The 10,792-nt window shown below is 45.9% G+C and overlaps 1 protein-coding gene across 6 annotated transcripts in view; it reads right to left on the bottom strand.

The window, feature by feature from the left end:
• Positions 1-1,534: 1,534 nt before the first annotated feature.
• The window catches only part of ABCB9 (ATP binding cassette subfamily B member 9), a 32,678-nt gene continuing 23,420 nt past the window's right edge, over positions 1,535-10,792 (bottom strand). For all 6 annotated transcript variants that reach the window (XM_082204131.1, XM_082204134.1, XM_082204136.1 and 3 more), the window contains 7 exons: positions 10,537-10,734; positions 7,738-7,866; positions 6,478-6,666; positions 6,047-6,220; positions 5,310-5,469; positions 3,827-3,963; positions 1,535-2,862 (listed from right to left, as the gene is read on the bottom strand). In XM_082204131.1, the coding sequence (XP_082060257.1) occupies positions 2,572-2,862; positions 3,827-3,963; positions 5,310-5,469; positions 6,047-6,220; positions 6,478-6,666; positions 7,738-7,866; positions 10,537-10,734 (1,278 nt within the window). In that variant the 3' untranslated portion in view covers positions 1,535-2,571. The remainder of the gene's footprint in view (positions 2,863-3,826; positions 3,964-5,309; positions 5,470-6,046; positions 6,221-6,477; positions 6,667-7,737; positions 7,867-10,536; positions 10,735-10,792) is intronic.

The following is a 10,792-nucleotide window of genomic DNA, read 5'->3' as shown; positions in this document are numbered from 1 at the left end:
GTCCCCATGTGCCAGACTTTCTATTACAGAAAAACTGTATTTTAACTGTTAGATGCAGATTTTGCTGAGCGATTTTATTGTACCGAACCTTTCAGAATTTGGTCTATATGCCAATAAAGGTTTGAGACTGATTGATTGTATTGAAAAAGGTTCCCCACCCCTGGTTTGCTATGAAATGCAGAAGGCTTCAACCTCATTAGTAAAGGGTGAACCAACAGCGTTACGTTGGGCAGCATTTACAGCCTGTCAATAATTATGTGATTATCAGCAGTAGACCTCACGTTTTCAGTTGTTTCAAAACAGTGACACTGGCTTCTGACTAGCAAATGCACACCAAGCAGCCAAACACATGGTGAACTGTTTACCATCAAGAACAATGTCCCCTTTTGTTATGTGAGTCACTGGAAAAGCATGAGTGAGAAGTGCCACCAGTGGTAGATGGCAGGACTTTGGAGGCAGAAGTCCAGGACCTCACCAAGCAAAGTGAGGAGAGCTCTCAAGTGCAGCATAGCGGGCTTAAAATACACATTGCTATTGAAAAAAGAGGGCTGCCACAAGACGATTAATTCCATAGAGTAGCATAACCTAAAGTGTGCCACTGAACACTGGCTCTAATATATTGAGAAGAGGGGTTCTCTCAAGCACCTGGCCCTCCGTGGGATTCCCTTTTCCCGAGGAGGCGGAATGTGCAGGAATTCTATCCCACAGTTTCACCGAGCTTTGTGAGTGCTCCATGAAAAATGAGAATAGCTGGTCTTGTGTGCTTGGCAAATGCCGAATCTCTTGCCCATGTGGAGGTAACCATGCCAATAAAACACAACAAACAGCAATAACCCTTCAAGATTCTCAATAAGCTGAGTGTCAGAGGTAGTCTTTATTTATTTTGTAAAGTGTTTGTAAAACATCACTATATGTAATTTGCCAACAGCAAAAAAAATCTGCCAAAAACACAGCAGCATCAAAATATCAGAAAGGAATTAAAATGAGCTAAAGTGCTTGAGCTTATTTTGCAACTGAGTGCAACTGGAGAGACTTGAAAGAGAAAGATTTTTAAAATTGCTCAATCCTCAATTCATAGTCTAGTTATTTTAGTAATTTCCCAGCCTGCCACCTGACTCTTTAAGCACAGTTTTGGAGGCCTGTGAGCTCTTCCAAATCATTTATGAAACTGTAAAACGACTGGGTCAAATTAGGCAGTGCAAAGTGGAGGTATAACATATTTCCTCCTTGCCCCCCTTGCTTTGCTACAACAACAACAACAACAAAACACAACACCAAACAACAAAATGAACAGAATAATTCAGGCGACCAATGCCTGACAATTAAAGAATGTAAAAAATGATTCCCAGCCCCCAGCAGTTATTTGGGATTGCTGGCAGAACCCACACCCTGAACAAGATCTTGTTGGGATTCCCCAAACAAATCTGGTGACAAGCCATTGAGAAGGTCTCTTCTGCAAACCTCATTGAAACAAATAGAGAAGAATTGGTACACTGCTCTTACTCACGTAGGAAAGTTTCCCAGTGGATTGGGGGGGGGGGGTTTGTTTCCTGCCCGACTTTATGCATTGAAACCAAATGAAAAAGCCTTGACTGCCCTCACAAAAACAAAGTTTTGAAAACAGGATTGTCTTATTTGCTGCAAATGTTGGTACACAGACTGACAGTATGCAACAACTGATAAGTGCCAACATAAATTTAAACCATTTAAGTTGTTTCTGTTTTAAAAGTGTGCACCTCCAAATATCAAAAGCTAACCAAGGGAAGAAGAATCCCTCTCAGGGTTTATTTCCATATATGTAATTGTCTGTAGGCCAGGGACACAATCCACCATTTATCCCCATCTGCTGCAGTGCCACTTAGGGGACTGGAAGCATAGCTTTTCAAAGGAATGATTCTGGATGCTTCCTTACTTCTAAAAAGCCAGCATGCATATTATTCACTATGTGAATATGGCACCATATTAAGTTGCACACTTCAGCTCAGAGGTATCTAGAACAACTAGTCATTTTTGCAATTTTTGGGTCTAAGATGGTCAAAACCTGAGCCAAGTGCCCTAGAGAATGTCTGTTTCAGTGAGGGTGCCATACTTGAGGCATGGCATTAGCAAGGGTATCTACAGGCACTGGAGTGATCCCAAAGAGCAACTGCTGGCTTAGTCCCAAGGCAACATTTCCCTTCCCAGTCCACACAATCACCCTCAGAGATCCTCAACTGGTCATCCTTCTTCCCATACAATTGCATGCACCTAAAAGAAACAACCGTTTATAAATAACAGCAAGTTTTGCATGCGTATCAGTGGGAAAAGAAAACACAGGAGCTGTGGTGGGAATAGTTGACCCACTGGTTCTCCTCTCAGATCAGCAGGATACTGCCTGCTGGGAGTCATGTGCACTGGACATTTAGTGCATAACACTGTAAACGGTCAGAAAACATTGGTGAAGCTGTGCTAAAGAGGAGAGGTTGACTCTTCCAGTGGGATGCCAATTGGATTCCATAGTGCTTTCACCTCTGAGCTCAGCTGACAGCCCATCTGTGCAGTTCAAAATTTTCAAGTCCGGCACACATGACATCAAACTCTGAACTCTTCAGCCAGTCCTGTCTTTGAAGACTCTCTCCGGATGCCAGGCAAGCTGCCATCCTGACAGCTGTCCCCCGTGCCGGACTCATGGCCGAGAATCTGTCTTTGCACTAGCTTGTAATAAAGGCCACCTTCTTCCATGAGCTGCTTGTGTGTCCCTTGTTGTACCACACAGCCCTTGTCGAGAACAATGATATTGTGTGCCTTCTCCACAGTGCTCAGTCTGTGGGCTATGACAAGCACTGTGTGGCCCTGGACATCCCCATAAATGGCTTGCTGGATCTGCCAAGAGAAAGAGGTTGTTAAAGAAATGCCTCACAAACGTCGTGTTGATTTCCTTGTGCACATGTCCAGACAGACCTGCCCCAGAGATTTATGACAGGTAAAGGGACCCCTGACCATTAGTTCCAGTAGTGACCGACTCTGGGGTTCATCTCGCTTTATTGGCCGAGGGAGCCGACGTACAGCTTCCGGGTCATGTGGCCAGCATGACTAAGCCGCTTCTGGCAAACCAGAGCAGCACACGGAAATGCCGTTTACCTTCCCGCCGGAGCGGTACCTATTTATCTACTTGCACTTTGATGTGCTTTTGAACTGCTAGGTTGGCAGGAGCAGGGACTGAGCAGCAGGAGCTCATCCCATCATGGGGATTCGAACCGCCAACCTTCTGATCGGCCCTAGGCTCTGTGGTTTAACCCACAGCGCCACCCGCGTCCCCCGGGTGACAGGTAAATTAAATGACAGGTAAATTAAAACAATAACAAAAATACCACCAAACTCCTCCCTCTCAACACATACACAAACCAGGTTTGAAAATAGCCAGCCAGGGGCAAGTAACAGCAGCCTGAAGTTGACAAGGCAGGGAAGCTGATGTAAAAAAAAAAGTTTAAACTGAAGCCTCTGAAGTCCACATCAATACTCGGGTTCCCATATCTCTGTATTTTTTGCTTTGAATTTGCCCTGGCTCAATGTTTGCAACTGGATTCCTCCCTCCCTCTAAGGAGGGGGCTATAGCTCAATGGCAAACCACCAGATGTTGCACAGAAGGCCTGAGGGTCAGTCCTTGGCATTAACAGGCAGGGCTGAGAAAGACCTCAGCCTGAATTCCTGGACAGCTGCTGCCAGTCAACAGTGGGCAACATGGGTCCATCATGGTAGCACAGTATGGCAAGCCCTTAAAACTGTATAATTGGCACCCTAATGCTATGCCTGAACAAGAACACTCCCTCCAAACAATCATGCTCACCGCATGTTCACTCTCTGCATCCAGGGCACTTGTGGCTTCGTCCAGTATCAGGATTGGTGGGTTTCTGATTAAAGCTCTCGCAATAGCCACTCTCTGCTTCTGACCACCAGAAAGCTGGGTTCCCTTTTCACCAGCTTCTGTTGGTTCAAAGGAAAGGGAGGAATCAGCATTAAATCTAAAGGAGAAGGGTGGGCTAAGACAGACAAGGAAGCCCTAGGTTAAAAGGTGCTGAGAAGTCAGCAGGGAGGTCTTATGCAAGCCACATTTCTCACTCTCGGCCCACCCTCCATCATCTGCAACGTGAAAATAAAACTGACAGACCTCATAGGCTTGCTGTATGGCAGGAGTGGGGAACCTTTTTTGCTTCATGGACCACATGCTTATCAGGATCAGCCTTGTGGGTCAAATTTGACAGCTGGGTAGAGCTGCCCTCTCAGTGACATTGGGTGCAAGTGGTTTGAAGTCCCAAAGTTGGAACTTCAAAGCACCTTGCAAGACATTGCTAAAATAAAGTCCCCCCCCCCTTAATTTAACAGGGGATTCCATTGAACATCCCCTGTTAAATGAAGGGGGAAACTCTTTGTTGCAAGGTGCTTCAAAGTTCCAACTTTGGGATTTCAAAACACCTTACATCTGACATCATGGTGAGGGCAAGTCATTCAGGAAAGGGTCTGCATGGAATCCTGCCAATCTGAGCGGGGTTTAACCCCCACTAATCAGTTGATGAGTGTGCGCTAAATACTACTGTTGTGGCCGTGTGCCTGTTTCCTGCTGAAACCAAGGGTGCACAGCCAGTGCAGGATTTAACCTCGTCCTCCCACCTATCACATGATGTCACAAGTGGTGAGGTTAGGGGAAAATGGCCTCACAGGTCAACGTGAACCCCTGGTGGGCCAAGATTGGGCTGGAGCTTCCCCATCTCTGCCCTTACCAGGACATATTAATGTGCTGTGAGAGGATGGATTAAAAACACACACCAAACCCTTACCCACTACTTTTAGGACTGTGGTAGTGGGAAGGCCTTGTATTAGTACTGATTCCCTCTGTCAATAATCACAAGGATTCTCCAGCATATCCTTGCTTAAATATAATCTGCTTAAATATAACCTGAACCTTTTTCATATGTTTTGTGTGTGTAATTTCAGTTTTCATGTGAATGTCTTGTTTCCTCTGTACTGTATTGTTTCTTTATATTAATATGCTATTTATGGTAATTATGCTTTTGATTAAATAAAAGTGAGTATTTTTAAACAAGTGGTTAAATATAAGACCAAAATATGTATATGTGTGTATGACACAGTTTGAGAGGGGGAAAATACATGAGCACACACTTGTTTTAGGGTGTCTAGGAGCTCTGCACACAAGAAGCAGAGAAGCACCCATCTCCTCCTCCATCCCACAAGATCACCACCATTGCAAGTAAGTATGAATCTGGGCTCAGCTGCTGGTTTCTTGAAGACACAGATAAGCAGAGTTTCAATACCTGTGTGGTAGCCATCCTGTAATTCCGTGATAAATGTGTGGGCGTTGGCCTTTTGGGCAGCATGAACGACTGACTCATAAGGGACAGAGGCCAAGCCATAAGAGATATTTTCTGCAATAGATCGAGCGAAAAGGACCGGTTCTTGGCTCACCAGAGATATCTGCATAGAGAAAGGGAGGAGGGAGGGAAGAGAGGAAGAAGAGTCAGCTTAAATGACTATCCTTGCTTGTGAAGGCATCCGTTGTTAAGCAGAGTGAATTCCAAGCATTAATTACATGACTTCATTGTCCTGTGTGAGTAATACAGCCTCTTCTAACCTCCTTTTGCAAATATCTGTCATTAGCCCCTGCACTGCACTTCCTCACCAAACACTACTGCTCAGTGGCTAATAGCTACACAGTCCTTTCATGTTTGAAAGGTAAGAGGGAGAGATTCTGAGCAGGTTCATTCAATTTAATCAGTTCTGCAACCTGTATAAATTATATTATTTTCCATAATGTCTTCCGGTTTTGCAAAATGTAGGGAAGAGGTACACAGGGCACTACCTCCAAAAGCTTGTTCAGTTTCTGAGGTTTCAAACCTATTTTCGCAGTCATAAGGACTAGAAACTCTCCTTCTTTCTCTTCTTGAAAGTAAAGTAAAATTTTCAGGAAGCTCAAGTCTGCACTTCAACAGAATTGGCTCAGCCTTGCCCAAGGCCATTTAAGAGCTAGAATACGGTTACCAGCGAGTCGTACCACTGAGTGCAGGTACTTGTGCTCATACATGTTAATAGGCTGTCCATCCAGCAGGACTTGCCCATCTTCAAGTGGGTAGAAGTTTTCCATGATGCTGACACAGGAACTCTTCCCGCTGCCTGAGGGCCCCACCAGCGCAGTCACTTTCCCAGGATGAAGCGTGAAGGAGACATTCTGTAAAGCAAAAGGATGTCTCTGCATGACCAATAGGGGTTATTTCATCCTTTCCCCAACCTGCTGCTCGCCATATGTTTTGGACTACAACTCCCATCATCCCTGACCATGGCAGTGCCACTTTGTTCTTTGTTTATAATATATGTATTTTATCTTCCCTTCCCACTGCCAAAGTCTTTAAAGTAACTATTAGAAACTGGCTATCCATGGCCACCAAAGCCAAATGTGCAGCAACAAGGCAGGTGTGAGAAGCTTACCTGCAAGACCTGGGTTGCAGGTCGAGTGCGGTAAGCAAAGGTGACATTTCTGAACTCCACTTTGCCTTCTAGCTGGTTGGGGGCCAGAGTGCCATCGTGCACCATGGTCGGCTTGCGGTCTATGAACTCAAATACTTTCTCGGCAGCTCCAACACCTTGCATCAGCCCACTGTAGACTGAACCAATAGACTAAAAAAATAAAAGAAGTGGAGGACATTACAATTCTATGAACCTCTTAAATTACAAGGAAGGAACAAATCAGGAACATTTCCTGCTTTTGAAAAGATGTTTTGCAAATAAGTCGTCATGCTGTGAGAAGGTTCATTCAGAATTAAAAGAAGGCTGTCCCAAGTGGTTAAGCCAGGAAGGCATGGTCAATGCTGACATTTACTCAAGTTGCCTCACTCAGTTTTGGACACACCTTCAGTAATGGGCATTGTTAGAGGGTGACGGCAGCCCAGGATGTGTGTGGCTCAGGGGACCTGAGCATTGGACCTTCCGTGCTGGATCCTTCTTCCCTTCTTTCGCCTTTTATCTAACTTGGAAGTTTTACGAGATGGTCTTTTAGCAGACCAGTGGAGAGGCACTGTGGCACATCTCACCCTTTCCTCCACAGTGGAAGCCACTGTGAGAAGCTGGACTGTTAAGGATCTTCAGCAGGGATCTTCTTACATACTTAAGCCATCATGTTTAATCAATAGCGTTTTTAAAAAATGATTATTTTGTGTATGTTTGAAGCTATCTAAGTAGTTGCTGGACTCCAGCTCTTATCAGTCCCAGCCACCATGGCCAATGGTCAGGGATGCTGAGAGTTGTGGGTCAAGAGTATCAATTTTAAATTATAGTTCAAATCAAATAAATAAATTTGGTTGCCCCTAGATCCTTCTTCATCAAAAGCATGACTGCACATATGGCCCATCTAATTCAGCATTCTGTTTCTCACAGTAGCCAGCCAGATGCCTATGGCAAGCCCCAAAGCTGGACCCAAGCTCAACAGCACTGTCCCCACTTTCAGTTGCCAGCAACTGGCATTCAGCCTCTGACAGCAGTGGTAGAATAGATAATCTGCTAGTACACTTATGAAGATATAACTATATACCCGAAGCTCAGGCTAGGCTGGAGCCCCACATAAGACTGGAAAACAAGCACAGTTCGTGGGAGAATGCTGAAGACCCTGATAAGAAAGAAACTCCACATAGATCAGTTACTTTAGCTCTCTTAAGACTGGGACATAGATGCTTTCAGATGGGTGAAACTTACCTCCATGCAGTCTCCAAGGACAAATTCATAAATAATGAAGGATATCAGGTTCCCACTGGTCATCTGGTCAGTGATCACCAGGTGGCCTCCGTAGTACAAAATGCTGACTTGAACAATGAGGAGTGTTAGCTGAAACCGAGCATAGAATCCAGATTCAAAAACAGGAGACAGAGTATCTCCTGGGTTCAAGAAACCAAGGTTTCACCTTAAATGGCAACCATGTTTGGGTTGGTGTAGACAAGATGAAGGCAAGGGACAAACTGAAGCAGTGAGGGGATAGAGGGCATTGGTCTGAGCAGAAATGCACTATACCAGGAAGAGGAGAAGTTAGTGACATGTTTGGTATACAACTGATAGCGTGTAAAGCATTAAGATTCATGAACAGCTAAATGCAGGAATAAGGACTGGATGAGTGGTCTTTTGGCAACAAAACATGCAGGGAGTACAACAGTATCGAAGGAAGACATCCATTGTGCTGTATCAAACTCAGGGACAGGCTAGTTTGTAGTAGCAGGAACCAGCTGCGCACAACACCTGTGGCCTGGTGCTTGCAATATAACAAAACAGCATTTCCCTCCTCCCTAGAGCAGAGTTTGGTCTTCATTTTAAATACTGCAAGACTGATACCTAACTCCCAGTTGCACTGGCCTTGAATTGACTTTATGTATGGTATTGTTCTAATTTTCATACACATGCACACACATTTTTATATATGCAGCTGTTCTGTATATGATTTTACTGTATTGTAAATCACTTTGGGATGCCTCATGAGAAGAGATTCATAAATGAAGTACGGTAGTATAAAAATAATAAATTTCATGGACCGGAATCCACCTTATCAGATGCATGAAAGCTTATGCTACGTTAGCAGGGGGGCATTTATGCACGCACACGCTTATCTGCTAACATAAATATAAATATTTTTAAACACTTAATTGTCATAATCATGCAACAAATATATATTGTTATTTGTTGGGGTGCCAGAGTTTTGTGGGTGTAAGGCACCAATAATTCTTGGGTTTAGTAAAAGTTAGAATTAATCAAGGTTTGATTAAACTGTGCCAAACGTGGCTGGATGCAGTTTATGCTAATGAACCAGCCTGGCAGGTCTACATGAGTGTAAGCCATTAAGAAACAAACACCAGTGACCAGTGGCAGAGCTACCTGCTCCGGCACCAGGAGTGGCGTACATCCGAGGGTGTGGCTGGCGCGCCCACTGCGGGGGGGGGGCATGGCACGCATTGGGGGATACGCAGCAGGTGGCGCATGTCTCAGGGGGCACGGTGCATGTTGGGGGTGCACGGCCAGTGGCGTGCGTCCCAGGGTGTGAACAGTGAGTGGTGAGCATCCCAGGGGGCAGGGGTGGCCATGATGTCACCCCTGGTATGGCGCCTGTGGTGGATGACCCCCCCACCCCCTCCTTCATCTGCCAGGGCCTGTGACAGCCCATCAAGGAAACCATAAAGAGAGAGCAAAGACTGCCAGACAAGGAGGAGAGGGGCCCCTCTCTCAGTTGTGTGTTGGTGGGCAGAGACCAAAGCGGTTGGGATTTCTGGGGAGGTTTGACAAGCAGAGAAGGGGGGGCAGGACACGATGTGTGGATGCTCCGCAATCCCTTCATCTAGTTTCAGGTTGCATATGTGTGTAAATAAACCAAATAACATGAGGATATCACTCACTGTGCTGTGCCTTATTCCCAAAGGAAGCACTGGCCTGGAACCCCTGAAGCCTCTGGCACTGCTGAAGGGGGATTGGGGTGGCGTGTAAAACACACTCTCTCTCAATGTTGGTTTCACTCAGCGGTACATCGCTGATGAGACCGCCACACGCCTGAGTCCCTCTGCTAGCAGCGCAACTTCATCCAGGGGGTGCTGCTAGCAGAGGGACCCGCAAGAATGGCAGTTTCACTTGCAATATACTGCTGAATGAAACCGACTTCGTGCTCTGCCCTCGTATGGCACAGAGGGAGAAACAAGCTGGACCATCGAGGTGCTGATACGACTTGTTCCTCTCTCTGCATCTTTAAACTGCTCAGCCAAAGGGCGCCTGGTTGCCATTCCCTTCAGCCAAGTATTTAACAGAGCCCCCAATCCAGTGCTAGCTTCCCAAGCTGACAGTGAGGGAGGGGCTCTGGGAATCTGCCCCACCCAACTGAGCACCCCTGACGCCTCAGCAGCATTGGATCAGCTGGTGTGGGGGAGGCTTCTTCTACACCCCAGCTGCACAAAGCCTGATGTTGCTGAGGAGTTGGGGCTGACTCAGTTGGGGTGGGGGGAGCCCTCCCGACGCCAGCTGAGCAGCGGCCCTAGCCTACAAGGACTCGAGCTCTGGTGGCGAGAGCTGCGGCAGCTTCACCTGTGTCTAGCCGGCTGGGGCCAATGCAGATTGTTTTAACATTACGGTATATTGCCAATCTGCAATGTCTGGCTGGTGATACATCACACTGTTGAAAATCGAACATCGCCCAGCCCTACTCTCTCTATGAAACAATATATATATATATATATATATATATATATATATATATATATATATATCCCTGACAGGGACTCACGCAACTTCACATGCATGCATGCACGCACACACACACATTTTTAACAGAAACAATTATCATCACCAGGCATCTGCTGACATGGATGAAAGTTTGTGCCATGATACATTTGTCAGTCTTTAAGATGCCATAAGGCTCTTTTTGTTTGCACAGAACCCACCCATGATAAGGGGACAGGTAAACATGACGACAGTGAAGGTGAAGACAGTAACCTACAGAGCAGCAGCGGGGAAGGAGTTTCCACCTACCCCACTGGACCACACATAGTAGGTGTAAGCCATGGCTTCTTTTTTGTTGAGTTTGTAGACTTGCTGCAGTTTGTCCGAATAGACGTTCGCCTCCACTTCCTCGTTGGCAAAGCTGCGGACAGTCTTCATGGCTGATATGGTTTCCTCAGCGGTGTTGTTGGCTTTTGCCAAAGCATTCTGGACCTCTTTGGAGAGTTTCTAAATAGTGGGCACAGAGAGGGAGGAAAGAGAGGAGGGCTGTCCCATAACCAAGAAA

Source organism: Podarcis vaucheri, assembly GCF_965113315.1.
Source record: "Podarcis vaucheri genome assembly, chromosome: 16".
Taxonomy (NCBI): Eukaryota; Metazoa; Chordata; class Lepidosauria; order Squamata; family Lacertidae; genus Podarcis; species Podarcis vaucheri.
The sequence above is the reverse complement of the archived record's forward strand: the minus strand, read 5'-3'. Positions and strand labels throughout refer to the sequence as shown.